The sequence below is a fragment of the Struthio camelus genome, chromosome 12 (assembly GCF_040807025.1).
Source record: "Struthio camelus isolate bStrCam1 chromosome 12, bStrCam1.hap1, whole genome shotgun sequence".
NCBI lineage: Eukaryota > Metazoa > Chordata > Aves > Struthioniformes > Struthionidae > Struthio > Struthio camelus.
In genome coordinates, this window is record NC_090953.1 from 15,746,647 (window position 1) to 15,766,536 (window position 19,890).

General features: G+C 36.8%; 1 protein-coding gene across 1 annotated transcript in view; it reads left to right on the top strand.

Annotated features, from left to right (window-relative positions):
* Window positions 1–19,890, top strand: part of UNC13C (unc-13 homolog C) — a 201,073-nt gene that overhangs the window by 50,982 nt on the left and 130,201 nt on the right. The window contains exons 5-8 of the mRNA XM_068958236.1: window positions 4,801–4,872; window positions 5,501–5,720; window positions 10,444–10,671; window positions 13,481–13,622. Coding sequence (XP_068814337.1) covers window positions 4,801–4,872; window positions 5,501–5,720; window positions 10,444–10,671; window positions 13,481–13,622 — 662 coding nt within the window. The remainder of the gene's footprint in view (window positions 1–4,800; window positions 4,873–5,500; window positions 5,721–10,443; window positions 10,672–13,480; window positions 13,623–19,890) is intronic.

A 19,890-nucleotide genomic window follows, 5' to 3' on the forward strand; every position in this document is an offset into this window, starting at 1 on the left:
TTAAATATATAAACTATAATAATAATAAAACAGTACTTTATCTCTTTTTAATCTTTTTTTTTTGTTCTACTTAATGGAAAACCTAACAATATGATTGCATTCCTTTCTTTTATACCTGTATGTTCCAGGAATTAAGAATTAGTTGGGGGGTCATTAGGAAGGGATTCACGAAGCTCTTTACCTTCATTTACCTTAAAATTCAGAATGATCTTAGAGGATGAAGAGGGTGTGCTCTTGTGTCTGTGCTATGAAAACACAGCAAAAGTAAATGTTATTGCAGTGGTGACCAGTAATGACTGTGTAGTCAAACTGTGTTGCCATTTCCGAGCTAAATATATTTTCTGAGCTTAATATTGCAGTTCTGTTGAATATTTCAAGATCAGACATCAACTTTTTTAATAGAAAAGTTACGGGAAGGGAGTAATTAATTTTGGACAACAGCTTGTTTTCTTGCAGGTGATTTTTCCCTGAGCAATAGGGTACAAATCTGTCTTTCCAAATAAAACAGTCTAGATCCATACAGTAAGTAAATTACCTATAATTGCTCAAAGAAAAGCAATTCTGAAACAAAGAAGCTTTTAAGTGCTGAAAATGGAAATTTTTGTCAGTTTTTCCTCCTGTGTCCAGTGGGAAACTTGTACATTATATTAAAAATGTAATAGTATTTGTCAAGTAATAACAAATATTTTTCTGGCTCCAACTTTTTTTTTTTGCAATTGTAGTAGTCTATAGATTGTTTTCAAGAGAACAGATTTTTCATTGCAAATAGTATTTGAGGGGATATATATCAGTTTGTATACAGTTTTCTACACGTAATTTCTGGTCAAAAAGAAGAACAGAAACCAGAAACCAGCCCTGATGATGCCCTGTTATTCCAGCCCTGATTCCATCCTCTTGGATGCCTCTTGGCCTCTATGGGTAACAGGAAAAGTCCTGAAGCATGAGGTTAATGCAGATAAATAGAATACAGAAAACAGAGCTAGGGTCTGTTTTCACTCTGAAGCTGTGGAATTGATTGGTGTGATGTCTCTGTGCCCAGCAGTGGAGAGCTGTGGTGTTAAGATACTGTCTTCTGCACCCCACTTTGAGATGTGGCAAAACACCTGTAGTAAGCTAAGAAGAACATCACAGTTTCGGCAAAATATGTCATATATAATCAGAAATTCTAAGACAACGGAGCTAAGTCCTGAAAAGCAATATAAAGCAAACGTTTCTTTTATAACTGAATTGTGAGGGACATCATATTAAGATAAGTAATTAGCGGGTGGATATGAATTTTGACTTTGCAGACTCATACCAGCTTCAACACTTTTCTCTACTAGCTCTGACACAGGAGACCTCGGTTCCCATCAGCTTTCTTCACCATGTGTTACTCCTGGGTTGAGTTTCATTGAGCAGAACAGTGAAGCAAAGCATCTTTGCGTATCTCTAAGCCAGTGGATTTCTTAACAGCAAGGACTCAAGACCAGCCATGACAAGGCAGAGGGTAGGGCTCCTGGCAAAAGCAGGAACGAACCTATTTGGCCTGACAGGTGGGAGACAAGCATGAAGGACATGAGACTTCTTTTATAACCTCATGAGCTAGCAGGTGAAGGGTAAAAATTTAAGGTAGATACCAATGCTTCTGAAAAAGAAGTGTCATAGGAGAGCAGTGAAAGACTTGGCGCCCATCCTCCTCCGGCTTCCTGTTGCTCACTCTGTTCTTTTGATGCTCTGACTGTTTGTACCTCTTCCCTAGAGGCTGCAGATGGTTAGCTGCACTTACCCTTCCTCTTTGCTACTTTTTAAAAAGAGAAGGGTGGGAGTTTTGTTGTTGTTTTCGCAGTCTGTCACCTTGTTTCCCATAAACGAGTCTGGGAGCAACTTTCTCTCCCTCTTTTCAAAATACGTGCTCCTTCTTGACTCATTCCAACTGTAAGGACAGATCCTGCTTTGTATTTGTTCAGTGCTTGAAGTTATTGAATTGTAACCAGCTCCAGTGGTTCAGAACACAAGCTTTTTATTTGTGGGCCTTCTCTTGAAGATGCAGCCTATTCCTACAGTGATATATAAATGGATAATCCTTACGAGTTTTCTCACTGAAATCCTTCTAGGTTTGATCCTTAATTACTGTTAACTTTACTAGTTTCTCACAAATCCTTCTTGCATAGGATGCTACATCACTTGCTTATATTATTCTTCCAACATGACAAAAAGTTTATTGACAACAGCCTAATTATCTGTTTCCTATTAGGCTTTGTCATTTTATGTAGGACACTGTACTGTGATTTTAGACAAATTTCTGAATAAGGATCAATCAGTAAGTTACATGGTTCCAGAAGTGGACCTTTGGGAGACTTGAGCCTCAAGGACACATGACAGGTTAAAAATTGCTTCCCTACTTCCTTTTTTCTCACCGGAAATAGGAACTGTCTATTGACTTACACAGATAGCAAGTAGCCGCAGCTCTCCTGCTGCCTCGTGAGCATTGATGAAGTGATACATTGTTGGAGGACACAACAAAGTATCATTCATTACCTCCCTATTTTCATATGCCCCTGTTATTCCAGCCCTGATGAGCAGTCCACGTTGTACTCTAGCTTGGAATGGCTAGGATTGTATATTGTAAGCCTAAAAGCATCAAATCATTTTCTAAGCATAAGGGACAGAAAGATTAAAGGCCAAAGCTATGAAAGTAATATACTGTAGGCAAATAAATGCAACTCTTCACTTTCCAGGATTTCAAGAAGGAATCTGTGCTTCAAGAAGGATCAGCAAGATAGGTGTCTTTAATATTAATCCTTTTTAACCTCGAACTCCACTGAGTATGGCTGATGATTGTTTCTTTTCCTCTTTTAGAATTCCCAACTCATTTCGACTGCCATCTGTCACTTTTATTTGCAAGTCCTGTAGTGTTTGGTTTTGTCACAAGAAGTTTGAAAAGTAAAACCTGGATTCTGTTCAATCATTCCTGTCACTTTGTCCATCTCACTGGCACACACTAGAGGGATTTGCCATATTTTTAGAATAAAAACAAGAGATGACCACAGACAAGCAAAAAAATATTTTATTACTAGTAGCAGCCTCGGGAAACTGATGGCAAATTAATGTGATAGGCTTGGTAAACCGCTGAGAATTTAAAAGAAAAGTTTTTTTGCATCATATATTAACTGTAATAGAACAGTGATGAATCAAATCAAATATTTCTGTGCCAACGATGACTTCTTACCCTATAATTAGTTTCACAAGATTAATAATTTTTTGTCTGCCTGCGAGTCTAATTATTATCAAGGGAAACTTACTGAAAATTGAATGGATATGCTCTCAGGAGAAACTAAACATTTAAAAGTAAAATGATCAGTCTTAATATCTCTAAATACAAAAATCTATTTAAATTCTGTCAATGTTTAAAATTATAAAATGGAAAGAAAGTGGAATTGTGACTCTATCCAAAGATTAATTTTGCAGATTCTCTGCCGGTGTAAGCCTAAATAGCTTCTGACCCAATATGTCAGAAGCTCCTAAGACTGAGAGTGTAATATGGAAAATATCATTACAGTTTCACTGTGATAGCTCTGTAATGGTGGAGTACAGAGACCTAGCTCACAGTGCATCCCCACAACAAAGGCAATAGACTTGATGGTTAGTGGGTGATATAACTGATCATCCTTACACTGCTAGACTGTGAGGGCAGCAATGCATGGCAAAGCAGATGCTGGATTAGGGAGAACAGAGATAAAGCTCAAGTGTACAGACACGCTTGGAGTGATTAGGGTGAGTGAGGGGAGGATGCATGAGCCCAATTTTGCAACTAAGAATGCAGAAATACAGCACTGTTACTGTTAGGATTTTGTATAGTAGAATAAATCTTGCCTGTTTCTGTCGGGCAGTATTTTAGAAACACATAGAACTCATTTCCCCAGGGACTTTTTCCTTCTGATCATTGTATACTCTGATTAATTTTCAGGGATCCATTTAATTTACAGGAAGATTGTGGTAAGGAAGATATAATTTCCATATTTCTTGTGTATTAAAAATACTTTGTTTGGATTGTCTTTGTATGCACTATGCTAGAGCAAATGGGATTGACTGCAGAACCAGGGACAGAGTCTTCGGGACCAGGCAGGTGTTCGTTTGCCCGTAGCATGATCACGTGGGCAAAAAAGGAGAGATGGAGACAGCATTCAACACTTCTTTCTTCCCCCAGGAGCCAGAGTATTTCCCCACGTAGCGACTGAAGAATATTGGATGAATATTGAGTGTCTTTAACAAAAAATATATTCCTTTTTTCTGTAATAAGGTTTCTTAAAGACTTCTTTTTTAAGGCAAATAATGTTTTACATACACGCATACCCTTCTGAAAATGCTCAGTGACTTACTAAAAATTATCCCTACTGCCAGCTTGACCTGTAGGAGTGTTGCAAAATGATCTCCCATGTTTCTGCAGGCACAGACAGCTTCCAAATTAGAGCAGGATGCCTGTCTGTGTACCACATTAATTTGGTTGGCAATGCAGAAAAACAGTGACAGCCTATGGTTTAAAAAAATTGACTCATAAACCCCTGGATAACAAGTTCTATATTAGAAATGGCAGCTCTGCTGAAAGAGACAGTAATGATGATGGAAAGTGTGTTTCCACTGTATACTGAAACCTTAAAAGTTGTGTGCTGTACTAAACTAAAGTAAAAGTTTTTCATAACTTCTGCAGTTTTGCTTAAATCCCATTAGACTAATGTAATCAAGTATTCTTTGCTTTCCATTACATCCAACAACTAGAGTTACTGGTATAATTGTTAATAATATTTCATTTGCTTTAAACAGACGCTTGCTGCTCGAAAATCTGGTGTTTCCATGACGATGCTCATTCGGACCTCCATAAACAATGAAGAAATGGTAAGCGTTTTCAGTGGCAGATTGAATTCATTTAAATAATGGTGAATTTTTTATTCAAAGCTCTTCAGAAATAATTTGATCCTTAAACACTCCCACTTTGAATAAAACTGAGTTCATAAGCATTTCAGTTATGGTGTACGAACTTCCAGGGATCTTAAGCACAATGTCCTGCTTGATCCACAAGGAAAAAACCAGTTTGTCAGTACTTTCTACAAAAGAATCTACCGTGGTGTGCTCTCTGAATTCCATACTGTTGTTCCGAGCCCTTCTTACTCATTGTTAGTTGTAATCCTTAAAACTAAACCTGACTGCAACGAATTGCAGGGAGATTTCGCAATATTGAATGGTGGGAAACACATATATAGGATTCTGTGTTGATAGTGTAGTTGACTGAACTGAATACATCTTAACTCTCCCATTTCTATAATCAGTCAAAAAGGTCATCCAGCCTCACTTTTCAAAGTACAGGACAAAATGAGTAAATTAATTTTGCAGATAAATTCATACTTCAAGGTATATTTTGATACATTGTAAAATTGTAAGTGTAATGAAATATACTTTAATTCCAGCTCACTAGTATGAAACAAAATTTCAATCAAAGTCTTCTTTTTTTTTTCTTACGCAACAGAAAATACATGTCTTCAAGAAGACATTGCAGGCTTTGATCTATCCAATGTCGTCAACTACACCTCATAACTTTGAAGTCTGGACAGCCACAACTCCTACGTACTGTTATGAATGTGAAGGTCTACTTTGGGGCATAGCCAGGCAAGGCATGAGATGTACTGAATGTGGTGTTAAATGTCATGAAAAGTGCCAGGACCTCCTAAATGCTGACTGTTTGCAGAGTGAGTATTTCCTGACAGCTGACTCTGTGCAGTACTTCACACCTTTTGAAATTGTGTGTGTGCCCTGAAGTTCCCTGAAGTGAAAGGCCATATCGTTAGAAAACAGTGAAATCGTGCACTGGCTGAGAACTTAGCCAGAAATTTCGTGAAACACCTACTATTAATTTTGCTTGTGTCTTTGGAACTTGCCGAGTGTCACTCATCAGTTACAAAATGACGTTTTGTAACATCCGCATATTATCTGCTTTCCCTTGCATGTGACAGCGTCCAGGCCATTTTATGTTATGTGAGGTAAATGTTCCTTGTTTTGTTTGACTTAAAACAGAGGAAAGATAAAATACTGCTGATATTCATGATAGTCATAGTAATATGAGCAATTCATCAGCAATCATAACACCTCATTAAAATTCTCCCTGGAAAGCCACATGGTTCATATGTTAACAGTAATAACTAAATACAAATGCACTAGCAATAAAAATTATGGAATTTTCCAGTTGAGAAATCTGCTATTTTGAGTGATTGTAACAAAGGAATCTTAGTGAGTATAAGTGACCAGATAAAATAAATATTGCACACCGGTTAGATGGATTTTCTTTCAAATTTACCTTGAAGATTTTAGAGTGCAATTAAAAATCTAATCCTCTTTTCAGAAGTGCTTAAATCACTGGAGCAGTATCCAAAGGAAAAAAGGAATGAGCAAAAATATAAAGCAATAAATTGGATCTTATCTCTTCAAAATACCAAACCATGTATGTGTGAGGGAAGAAATAACAGGGAGATAATACATAACAGATGAAAATGAAATTAGAAAGTAAACTGCTTATGTGATATGGATTATTCCATATATCTGTTTTATGGCATTGATGCCTCTATCCTTTCAACACCTTCCTTCTAAAATACTTCTCTAAAATACTTTGATTTTTATACAAATGTATTCTAACGATTCATTTATAAAAATAACCACTTCTGATCCTTGTAATTTGATTCTTTCCTCCCATTATTATTTGTTAGAAAATAAGGCCCAAATAAGAAAATGCCTGGGAGAATTTGATATGACGAAGGTGACATAAAACAAAAAATATTTTTTTCCGCATCAAATCACTCAATCTCCAAGTAATTTATTTTTTTCTTTTGCAAAAATGAAACCTGTTAATAACACAAAGTGATATTTCATTGTCCATCTAAGCAGTAGATATAGAAACATTTGCAGTGGAACTGGTTATGCACTGTCATGAGCAGTAACTGAAAGCATTTAACAGCTAATGTCTCGGTTACTTTTGTTTTCGTGTTTCGTGCCATGGTTATCAACTTAGGATCAAGATCTGTTGTCAGTGGAAATGCACTCAGATAGTTCTTCCCAAGAGCATCATCCAAATATGTCCCCTTGTGAGATTTCTTTTCATCTAATCTTCAAGAAGACAAGTAAAGCACTACTGAGTTCTTTAATTCATTAGGACCTTTCTTTTGGTTGTTCTTGCAGATTCTAGGCTTGCTCCCTTCTGGCTGCATAGTTGAGATTGAGATTAAGATGAACTAACCTTTTTCTTTAGCTTCTTTTTTAACTGAGTTGATTCCAGCCACTATATGTTCTCCTCCAGAAATGTCTGAGATGCATTTAAACCATACTTAAGTTACAACACAGTTATTAAACAAGCTGCTAAATAGTAGAAGATGTAGACCTGCAAACTTTCTGCTATTCTAATTTTGAAATGGAAGAGGCTGGCATTTTTCTACGTTGTTCACTGTTGAAATGTTCCTGAGGGTTTACCTAGCTTCTACATATCTCAGAAGTATATAGATGTTGCAGTCAGATCTTCTTTCTTCCTACCATGTTCTCTATGTGAGGAGTTGTTGTGAGGGATGGATTCTCAGGACTCATATTGTGCAGGAAGCAGTCACAATTGCTCAGAGCCACTGACCCCAACAGAGCGTATATTGTGACAAAGTTATAAATCAAACTGTTCTTAATTGTGATTCCACATGATAGCTTGAAGTGTGCTATGATTGACAGCTAAGCTTTTGACTGTTTCCCAACATTTGTTTTGAAAATCAAATATTATAAAACTAGGGTATTCAGTTCGTGAGGTTTCAGCAGTGTACAAAAAGATGGTCAGGAATAGCATCTCCAATAATTGGACATACTGTTACCTGGATAGTAACAAGCGAAGGTGTATTTCCTTAATAGCAGTTACTGTTTACTCTTATCAACTAATTGTCACATTTAATTTCAGCTACATTTTAAGACTCTAGCTAAAAGTAATTAATACCACTTCAGTCCTTGATCTCTCACAGTTTTTGCTTAGTCATTTGACACCCTCGTTCTACTGAGAATCACTTGGCTTATACTGCCTGGACTTAGAGGCAGGGAAATGAGATGAAAGAATTGTGAGATTGCAGTTCTGCTGGCAGCAGGATGCGTGCAGATCAGCAATTGCTCGTCAATTTAATGTCAGAAGTATGAAATAGAAATAGCTTTCTTAAACTACAGCTCTCCCCTTTTTCACATCTTGTTTAGTGCTGTTTATGTATCAGAAGAAGAAAATTATGGAAGAGTGGCACTGAATTGTTCACAAAGTGGGATTTAGAGTTCATCTTCTCACGGGAGGGCTTTAGAGTAAAGCTTTAGACCCCCAGAAATCTGTGCAGATCTCAGTGGATCTTCTGGGAGCTGACCCTCTGCAAATTCCTTAAGGAAATGGGCTGCTGCGTTGTTTGGAGCTGCTTCACTAGGGCTTCTCTCTTTTGCAGCTTTGTGAAAATGGTGATTTTATTATGCGGCACAGAAATAACCATAAAGTGTTCTGCACAGCGTTGTGGGGACCCGCCTCCCGTGACTGCATGTGTCAAGAGGTCCAGGAATAAAGCATAGTTGAAGCTTTCTCCATCAGAAGGGGACATTTTCTTGCAATTCAGTACCGCACAGGCACAGAAATGGTGTGTGGTGATTGAGTTTTAATGTCACAATTTAGCACCCGCTGATTGGCTTTCTTCCTAACCTTTTTTTTTTTTTTTTTTAACACTGACATTTACTAGCAGCTGTGAAACTGAAGTGTACTGTCATCTTCCATTCCTGGGCAATTTATGGATCATTGGCAAGGTAACAGCAAAAGAGAGCAAGTGTTGCTCCATCTCAGATCAGGCCCTGTGATGGCTGTGTTCCGTCAGTAGGTTTCCCTCTGCATGACACAGGCACCTGCGGCAAAGCGATGATACATTTCTTTCTTGCAGATGCATTGATTTCAGTTAGGAGGCTCTCTGGTTTATACTGCCCTGTTGTTTGCATTTAGTAATGCATCTGTATCTTTCTATTTCATAAGAGGAAAGAGACTACAAATCTCTCTCTTGAAACCTATCCCTGGTCTGCAGCTGTTAAGAGCAGAGTAATGCAGATTCATATTATTCTGAGTATGATGAATTTGCAAAATTAGATTTCTTAAGATTCCTCACCTCACTCTCTCCAGCACCTTATTCATGTGTATTAGACATGGTATTCCTTGCAGAAATTCCCTGGATGTTTTCACTGCTAGGACTCCTGGAAAAACACTCGCATTAATCTTTTCCGTTACAGCCTGAGTATAGTATCATGGCTACACTTTGGGACACCAGGACATGGAAAAATGGCTTAAATAGCCAGCAAAAGATTCCACTGTTAGCACAGAGCTTTGTGAAGCACTCCTTCATATACTCATGATGTTTAAAGAAGAAGGGACATGTGGCTAGAGTGCACTATGCTGTGATCTAGACTGAGGATGTCAGCGTTGGATGTTGGTATTAAATAGATATCTGTTTGAGAGTTTGGGCAGCCCCAAGGTCCCAAACTAATGCAAATGTTTAAATCCAGGGACTGTATAAGTTCAGTGGATTTATGCAATAATTAAGTTTTTTTTTTTTAATCAACACTGTTCCGGGAGAGAATGAAAAACTTTCCATGAGTGCAGGCAGCGCCATCAAATACTGAAATATATCTGGAGGTTCTCAAAAATGCATCCAAAACCACTATGCTTATTTCTTTCCACTGTTCACTAGATTCCCATTGTGGGAGAACTTGGCAGGAGTTTGGGTGAGTCTCCTAACTGCGAAACTAAAAATTCTCTGAAAAATGAGGTGGAAGCATTACCTGGTTTAAGTACCGTTTCTGTTAATAATGTTTTTGTCCTAATGAACATGGGTCCAGAAATTGCTCAGTTTCCCATACAATGGCAGGTTTGGCTTTCTTATATCATCCTACTCTAAAAGAAAAGAGAGAAAGGAATGAATATATTGTTATTTCCTGCTAACTAAGAAAAAAAAGAATAAGAAATTATGTGAAGAATTGTTTACGTATGTATGATTAACTAACTAGAAATAGAGGCAAAAGATAGAGCAGACAGAGCCAGATGCTTAACACTTTTACATACGAACAACTTTCCTGAAGAGTCAGCATTCCTAATCATGTAAGAAAAGTTGCTCACGCATTCTGATATTTTGATAGTAGTGATGTTTTACTGTTTAATAAATATTTTGGAGTATAACATGAAAATGCTTGAGGTTGAACATTAACCTGTCATATGAAGCTAAACCAATTTGTTATTTTAGGTGTCCTCAAGAATAAAGGTAAAAGGCTTTGCATGATCCAGATGAAACACACATCTCCTTTGAGTCCTTTGAGTGGATGCTCTAGAGGAGAAAAACAACTAAGACACCACTGTTTAAATAAATGTATTGACCTTTTCTCCCATTTCAGGAGCTGCTGAGAAAAGCTCTAAACATGGGGCAGAAGATAAAACACAGAATATTATTAGTGCTATGAAGGAAAGAATGAAGATTAGAGAGAAAAACAGACCAGAAGTATTTGAAGTGATCCAGGAAATGTTTAATATTTCCAAAGAAGATTTTGTACTATACACAAAAGCAGCAAAACAAAGTGTTTTAGATGGGACATCCAAGTGGTCAGCAAAAATAACCATCACAGGTAAATTTTATAGTGTACTGTTTTCGGTAGTGTACTATTTTCTTCCCAGTTTGGTGGTTCTGAACTAAGATTTATTACAATTTGAGCTGGAGCTATGTGTTAAATTGTAACTTGATGCATCTATAAATGATTGATCTCGTAACATATTAACAGGGAGTGTTGTATGTTACAACTGTTGGAAAAACTACTTTGTATTTCACTGCTCCAGGGAGGAAGAGAAGTAAAAGGTCTTGTTGTGTCTGTTGTGTCTTCTACCAATACCTGCTGTGCTTGAGATTAATTTTTGTCAATGTTGATAAATTCCAACAGTTACAGTTGATGATCTCCTTTATGGAATTTTAATGACGGAAATGCTGACACCACTGCAGCTCACAACTCCAAACCCCGTTGGTTTGAAAGTCCTCCTCAGCTCTCGTTGCTTGACTAAGGGTGTGTTCTAATTTAGTGATGCCGAGTCACAGGAACATTTGCACCCACCACATGAGCTCAGGACTGCTGCTAGCTATTCTCAACTTTCACATTCGGGCTATTTTTTTTTAAAGATTCCCAGTTGTAGTTAAAAATTGAGGCTCTCTGGCTTCAGCATTTAAATATTTGATTTCAAAACTCAGTGCAGAAAATGTAAACAAAATTAAAAGCTCAGCTGGCTGCACAGGCCGACCCACTTGTATATGATATTAGATTAGAGACAAATAGAGATTAAACTGCAAAAATAAAGAACTGGAAGTCAGTATGTGAAACATTAAAGGACTCTGAGTCTGATTAGATTTCACATCTAAATTGGCCTCAACTTAGTGTTAATGTCATTAAAAATAGTAATCCCTACTCTATATTAAAAGTAAATTGAGTATTTTCCTCTTTCTCCAGGATTTGTACTATTCCTCTTACGGGGGATAAGGAGGTAAACTTTGGGAACTTTCCTGCTTTTACTAGTCAGTTTTGATTAAAATAAGTGAAATAAAAGCTTTATTTCTTAGTAAACAACGATTTATCCTTAAGTAATGTAATTATATTTTTCTCACTGCTTAGTAGCAACTTTCAAAAAGGTATGTTTAATTTAATTCTCTACACCTGTTGTTTCACACCTGTACCTAGGGAAGTTTTTCTAACTGATAACCGGAGAAAGAGGCTAAACTATAGTCCTTTCAGATTTCATGTCAATTTTTGATGTAAATGCAGGAAAGGTCATTGAGAGCTTTACTTCTCATTTCGACTGCTGGAAAGCAGAACTGGCTTTCAGGAGGGGAAGGAGACAAACAGTGTGCAAGCGGACCGTGGGCTATACAAACTCTGTGAGAGTTTGTAGGTGTGTAGTTAGCTATGCAAGGCTCTTAGTCCTTACTGAAGCCCAATCAGCTATGGGGCAGGCTGTACGTGGGGCTTGAGAGGTAGTAGCTTTGTGCCAGGAGAAAGCTAGTAGAAATCTAAAGTTACAGGTCAGATGAATAAGGAAGAAGGGAGGCCTCTCTGAAGTCTATGGGACTGTGTGAAGCTCAAAGGCATAGTTGTTAGACTGTGGGACAAGCTTTGGGGTGATGGGAAAATGTCAGATATGAGGGGGTGTTAGGGAAAGCGTTTAATTGGTGTTCCTCTTTTTATTTCAACTTCTAAAGGATATTCAGGGCTGTCCTGTATTCAGGCCCATGTAATAGTTAACAATTCTGGAAGAGACTTTTTAAGCTGGCACCTAATTCTTCTGCAAAAATAAGAGAGGGGTACTCCCTTACCTTCTAAAAATTTCCCTTAGCGTTAAAGTGATGAGGGAGGACAGAACTAGTTTGTTCCTAAGAGTTACAGAATTTTAACAGGAATGAGATGTGCAAAAATACAACAGAAACCTACTTGTATTATTGCAGTCAGCTGATGTGACTGAATTCACACAGGGAGCAGATCTGCTGAGTAAGACACTATCTTTTATTGAAGTCATTTTTCTGAGCGCACTGTGAGTGAGCTTCGTTATCCAGAATGATTGACAGTAGTAAAGTTCACTAAATGCTACCACTGAGATATTTTAAATAATATGTGTAAAATAACTGCTAACATCAGCATAGATTTGTTTTATTATGACAAGTGTTTTAGCTGCAACTTATTTTTGGGTTGATAGGCCTGAATTTGACGGTCTTGCATTCCCCTGAGATCTCCAGTGTTCTGAATCCTGATGGAAAATCAAAGTATATGTATTTATATTTGCCACAAAATGCATATACATTAACTATAAACATACCATTAACTGTCATAAATGTTGACAAATATATATACAGTTAATGACAATAGATTTGAACAGTCAGCCTGTCTATGGTAGAATAGAGAGTATTCTGAAAAGGCCCATGGTTCGTCTCTCACGTGAGGAAGACACAACAGAGTCTATTACCCACTCAGGATATTCATGGTGCATCCACAGTACAGATTTTGTAGTTTTTACCTACTTTTCAGGGAATCACAAGAATTCACGGGAGCTGAATTCTGCTACAGTGTTACGTTGCTTGCCATGCTGATTAGACCAAAGTTTGAGAACTTTAATTATGCATGGCAAGAAAAATACTTGTTCTGTGCTTTCTACGGTAGGGTGTCTTCAAATTATTACTCTATTCAACCATATATGTGGGTTTTATACAGTCCAGAAAGGCAGTTAGGAAAAGCCTTGTCTATCGTGAAAGTAACAGAGTCTGGGAAAATTGACCCTGAAAACCTTGTTTCAGGAGTCCTCAGTTTGAGGGCTTCATTTCCTGTTGCTTTTTTCACTATCTCATTTATTTCTTGGCAACAAGGGCTACAAGGGCTGAAACACATTTCTCTACTTTTGTTGCAGTGCTTTGTGCTCAGGGCTTACAAGCTAAGGACAAAACTGGCTCAAGTGACCCGTATGTTACTGTGCAAGTTGGCAAAACCAAGCGGAGAACAAAGACTATTTTTGGAAACTTGAATCCGGTCTGGGATGAAAAATTTTATTTGTGAGTACAGAAGATGCCATTGTTTTTTGCTTTTTTAATCTGCTTTTAGGTAACATAATGCTACTGAGTGAAATACTTACTTACTTGAAAATATATATTGTCTATACTATGCACATTCATAGCACATTAATTAGCAAACTCTGACTGGAGAGAATACGGAAGTTTTGTTATGACTTTGTCGCATAGTAGACAGATAGCTCATAGTGATATCTATTGGGGAATCTGTTGGTTTATTCCTATTTTATAGGGAACTTCAGTAGCAAAGTGTTCAGCCTTTGCTCTTAGAGGCCAAAAGTAGGCAATGTGAATGGCTTCTTATGACTCAGAAATTGACCGTGCAAGTTAAACATGGTTTTATTCAACATTATGATACTCCTAGGTGAAACTGGGGAATTTGATAGTACCTGGTACACTTCAGACTCTGGGCTGGGCTGTTCGTGCGGGCTACTCGGTAGGCCTTTCCGGGACTGAGTGTTGTCTGGAGATAAGAATAGATTCTTCCTACCTCCTCCTGTACTGAAAACAGTATGGTTTGTTGTCATCACGCTACAGAAGTTCAGCCCTGACTGCAAAGTAGATGTTCCGATCTGTAATGTGCTGACAAGTTTTGAATGTCATTTCATGACAGTTCTAGTTTGGGAAGTACGGATAAGGGGCATTTTGCAAACAGATGAATGACCCTATTCACAAGAATTAGTTGAAGCTTACCTGCTTCAATAAGGTCCAGATCTTGATTTCGGCGGTGTTCCCAGAACTTCTTTCAGAAAATGACGTTACAGAACAAGAAATCCGAATTCACGTATACTATACTATTCCTTTCCTGGAAATACTGCTTTAGGATACGTTCCTGACTGTGAATGGCACCAGTTTGATGATGGTACAATTAGTACAGTGTATTATTCCTCTATATGTAGCAAAAGTATTTCAGCATGTATCCTTTTCTCAGCTTGATTTTTATGTGCCGCAGTATATGATGCTTGTAACTACTATTTTCAAAGTCAATTAAGGATTCTGAAAAGCAAATATAGGCCCTAGATTTTATTTAGGAAATTTTAAGAGAAAGATAAATGTTTATTTAGACAGGATTTCTTTTAGCTGTTCAGAAAGTTCTAGCCTACTCTGATAGTACCTAGAATGGCACTAGCATGTGAAGTCAGTAGACTTCACAGTAGAAGTCTATCAACAGATTTTATGAAGGGTGTATGAAAACGCTGATACAGTGAATTATGAAAAGAAGAAATCATAATACGAAGTATATAACATTTCAATATTTGTCAAATACAACAATGCATAGTCTTACTTGCATTTTTACTGAGTGTATACGCAAATTGTCAACACTTTGACTGTTGTAACCGTTCACTGTTACAACAGTGTATTACATTTATGCCTAATACTGCTATTCAAAACTTGATGTTAATGGGTGTACCGTTACCTGATGAAACCCTCTATCAGTGATGATGCACTTTACAGCATTACCATGAGTGTTGCTGAGTTTATGAAGCAGCGGCAGAGCAGCTCAGGATCCCGCCGACTACCCAGTCAGGCAGGGTTCAGAATCTCTAGTTAATCACCATGTCCAATAGACAATTTCAAAATAATCACTCATCTCAATGTAAAGAAATTGTATTCCAACTACAGCAGCGTTTAATTTCCCTTTCACTTCCTTTTTCCTGTGAGGAAGATATCAGTTCCTGTCATTCCCCATCAACATAAAACATGGAAACAATTTATTTTAGAGTTTTGATGAGTGTTGTTGAGGCATTTGAAATGGAGCTCTGTCTAGAGCACCAAGCAAATCCATTAGAAGTTTTAGAATGTATTATCTCAAGAATATGAGCAGGGATACCATAAAATCACTGAAAATTGAAAATTATTATGCATTTTTTCATTCAACTGTAAGTATTACTATCATCTGAATGGCCCTAGCAGTATCATTAATGAATAATAATAATAATAATAATAATATTATAGCTTAAATCTCCTGAGTAAATGCTTTGAACTGAATGCATTTTCAGTCATTTCCATAACGCTTGCACTTTCTAAAATAAAATTATCTCTCTGACTTATGTGGTGCACTGGCTTTCAAACGAAAGTTTGTGAGAATAAAGCCCTAATAGGCATTTGCTCTGTCACAGGAGTTAAATTAAGGGCAGTATTCTAGTTTGCAGAGCTGTTTTTTCTTTTTCACATTTTCACACACAATCCTAATTTTCCATGCATAATTTCACACATAATCCTGGTATGATTCTTGGATAAGTAGAGAGTGAATGTTTTTAACAGCGCTGCCTATAAGGCCTATGCCAGTTTATTAAATGACCACACCACAGAAATTTGGGAGACTGGCATAGATGCATAGATTTCAGTATGGGAACTTATAAACCATAATTAAGGAGAGTTTATGTACAGCTTCATGCTTCTCAGTAAGCAACCGACTCAAGATCATCAAAGGAAGAATATATCTTTTGTTTAAGTATGTATTTTTTTTGCATACAAGACAGCAGTAAGTAGGCAAGCGGATGCTCTTGTAATGAATGGAATATAGGAGGCAAGGGCTTTGATCTTTTTTTATTGGCTTTATCACAAAGGAGATATCAGAGCCGTTTTTATTGCTTTAGTGAGTGATAAGGCGTTAGTGATTGTGTTTTCAACAAAAGAAAAACAATCTTACAGCTGTCTCCTTCCCTCTTCTGGTGGAATTGAGCATGGTATCCAATATGGACAAATGGACTGCATTTGTAGTTGTGGAGGAGATAAATATTTTGGCTATATAGTTTTCAACTTTGTACAAACTTTTAGATATATCGTTATTTCATTCAAGTCCATCCATCACTATAATAAAACTCTGCTCTCGTTCTCTTCTTGACTATTTTCAGTAGTTGATTCAGATTGCTGAAATATGGAAATCTGTTTTTTACTGGCAGTGTTGTATAGCAGGCACACTTCTACAAATTGCCTTGCAGACTTTGTAGGAATCACATTTGCTAGGATCACCAATATTATGCTAGCACCTCGGATGCAGTTTCATAATCCAGAAGTCTCTCATATAACGGGATGATTATTTTACATTATTCATTATATCTATTTTGACTGTCACTGGGCCACCATATGGCTCTGATAAATAGGTTCTTTGGGCATCTGTTATTCCTTTCAGTGCCTGAAAATATATGGTAATTGACTCAGGTTAGACCGATGAGGAATTTTTTTGAAGAGTATGATTGCCATCATATTCTTAAGATAAGGATCCTTGCTAAACTATTAAAACTTGCTTGATCTCTGACATTCTTTGAGATTAAATGGTGTTATGCTGAAAATAATTATGCATTGCAGATCAGGAATGTAATCTATCCATGGAGTGAGCCTGGGAAGATTTACAATTGCTAAGGGAAATAAAATTTTCTATTTGCACAAACAAACTATAATATCCCTGATTATTCTTACTGCTGTATATTTTAACAGATAATTCTGAGAAAAAGTATCCTCTACCACATCTAGACCCATATATGAAGAGTTAAAGTCTCCCTGTGGGTCAGAGAAGCTGTTCAACTGCTTCATGTCTTCAATATTTCAATCCAGAGTTTCTTCTAAAGTCAGAATTTCTGGCAGCTACTTCAGACATCCAGCTGGATGTTCTTTCCTTAGCATACCCGTTAGACAGCAGCAGGCGCACAGTTTGATTTGCCTTGCAGTAAAGTGACTTGTGGATTCATTTAAACCATTACTTACTAGAGGCAGCCACGTTTAGGAAATAAATAGAATAGGAGGACCTTACCGTAGTCCTTTACTACAGTCGTTTTGTATGTTCTTGACCAACTGAACTGAGTTATAAACAGTGTAAGCTTCAACGTAGCTGAAGATAACAGAATTGGTAGTCGTTTAAATAGTATTCTAGTTATCAGTGATACCTAAACTCAGTCCTGTGAGAGTTGTTGAAACAGCTTACAGATTGTTTTGTAAGCAGGAGTATCTAATAGAGAATGATATTACCCAAACCCTCTTGGATAATAGAAACCTGCAAATTAGTTTAGTGGATTTGTCCATGCTAAAAATTCTTCAGTAAGCAGCCAAGCAGGTGAGTCCCTGAGAGACATCTTGCTAATGAAAATAACTGTATCCCATGGCTGCAGCCCAAAGCACATAGCAGAATGCCTCTAGCAACCAATTACAATGATAAATTGCTTGTTCAGCAATAATAACTTTCATTTCATAGTTTCATTTCATTTCATAGTTTGGTCTGAGTCTTCTTTCAAACTTGTATGAGTTCAGATTAATTTTACGCAATTCCTTCTCCGTTGTGACAGACAATGCAAGGAATATCAGAATTAATCTCATTCTAATTTGTCCTAAGGAAAATAATTACAATAAATTACAATAAATATGTAGAAAAATTGCTTGTTTCAGTTGACTCAATTTTCAATCAAGGTTTCTTTGAATTCCTTTTATTACAGCCCTCAATGATAAAATCTAAAGTAATGCATTTGAAAATGCAAATACAATCATTCTTTCCAATTCTTGATTACTACTGTTAAACTGTTTCAGTCTTGCTGTTCTGTAAATTCCCATACATAACAGTCCAAACAGCTAAAATTACTTTTCCACTTTCATATCTTGCCTCATTAAATCATTCTTCCTTTACGCTACCCAGTCATTTCAAGGCAATATCATATCCACTAATATTGTTTTTTACCCCAGTTGTCAAATTTTACTCTTGTCAACACAATTCGTTTGCTTGAGTGTATCTTCTGTAATATTCTAATACCCAGAACTGATACCATATCACTTGCATCAATGAAATCCCAGAGATTTAATGACCTCCAAAAGCTGAACTTCAAACACAGTTTTGAATCATAACCCAAGATGACAAACCAATTCGATTAGTTTAAATGTAAAAATAAAATAGCCCTCTGTAAATTCACCTGGTGAATAGAATGCTAATGCTGCTTTCAGTGTTTATAGAGAGCTTATCCCAGTGCAAATAGGCAAGTAGCACTGTGGGCATTCAACAGTTGACAGTAAAAATCATGAGACTGGGATGCCTAAATGCTCTTTGTGTCTTTAAATCTTTGTCACAGAATGGTATTTAACCTATCAAGGGTACAAAAATATAGAAGATTTGATAGTCTGTGGGAAAGGATTTCTTTAAAAATTGGATTGTATTCCCATAGCTGGCAGAGTGAGTTAAGATTGCAGAAGCAAGTTCGGTTTCATGATGTTTGGCTGTTTAATTTTTCAGTTTCCACGTTCTTTTAGGGTTTTGGAACAGGAAGATCTTGGATGCAATTGTGTGCTTTTCATAGTCAAGAAAGAAAACTGTTTCTATAATGTTCCTGCAAGCAGATGTTACAAATACTAGAAAACATCTCTCTTAGCTTGTTGATAACTTGTGGAGCTGTGATGAAACATACTATAGGAAAAAAAGAGGGGGAAAAAAAGCTGCCTTTGCAAATAATTATAGTTATGCCTGATGGTGATTTTAAATACCAAAAGCGCATGCAAAATACAGCCATCATAGGAAACGTCTTCTACGTTTTGGTCTACAGGCAACTGTTCCATAATGAGGATCTTATGAGAGGAAGAAAGAAAACAAAGAGAATTTTTTGTTTTTGTTACTGTTACAGTACACAAGAGCTCAACTTGTCTGTGCTCTATTGGATAGAAGTAACGTTCACTATACATATATTGGATATAAAAAAGTAGAAGGAGGAAGAAAGTAAATTGAAATGGGATTTAGAATGTATTAATTCATCATTACAGATAACATTTGTTCTTTCTGGAGACTTTTAATGCCCTAGAAACCTTTATTTTTCTAATTGCTGAGGTTGTAGCTAATAAAATCCCTTTGTATAACATACTCTTTTGAGGAGAAATACAAGGAATTTACCTAACTATTAACAATGTGGCTATGCTTAATAGTATTTTTAAGAAGAACATTGTCCTGTAGAGGAAATCCTATACAACATGTGATGGAAAGCATCATTTAATAAATACATAGAGTAGTAAGAGAGAATTCAAGGTTATATTTATTACCATAAATTACCACATATTTATTACTACAATTACCATTAAAAGAGTACTAGTAATAAGCATTGCTGAGAATCCCAATTGTGTACTGCATTTTCAGGATCAGCCTCTAGTAAATTTCAGTCATACACCTACCAGAGGGTAACATCAGTAGTCAAGACATAGGAGTTGTCTAGAAGAGGAAAAGGATAAGTTAGTAGGAGTTGGAGAAGTTTAATTTTTCAATTGGTTGGAGTACTGAAAATCATCT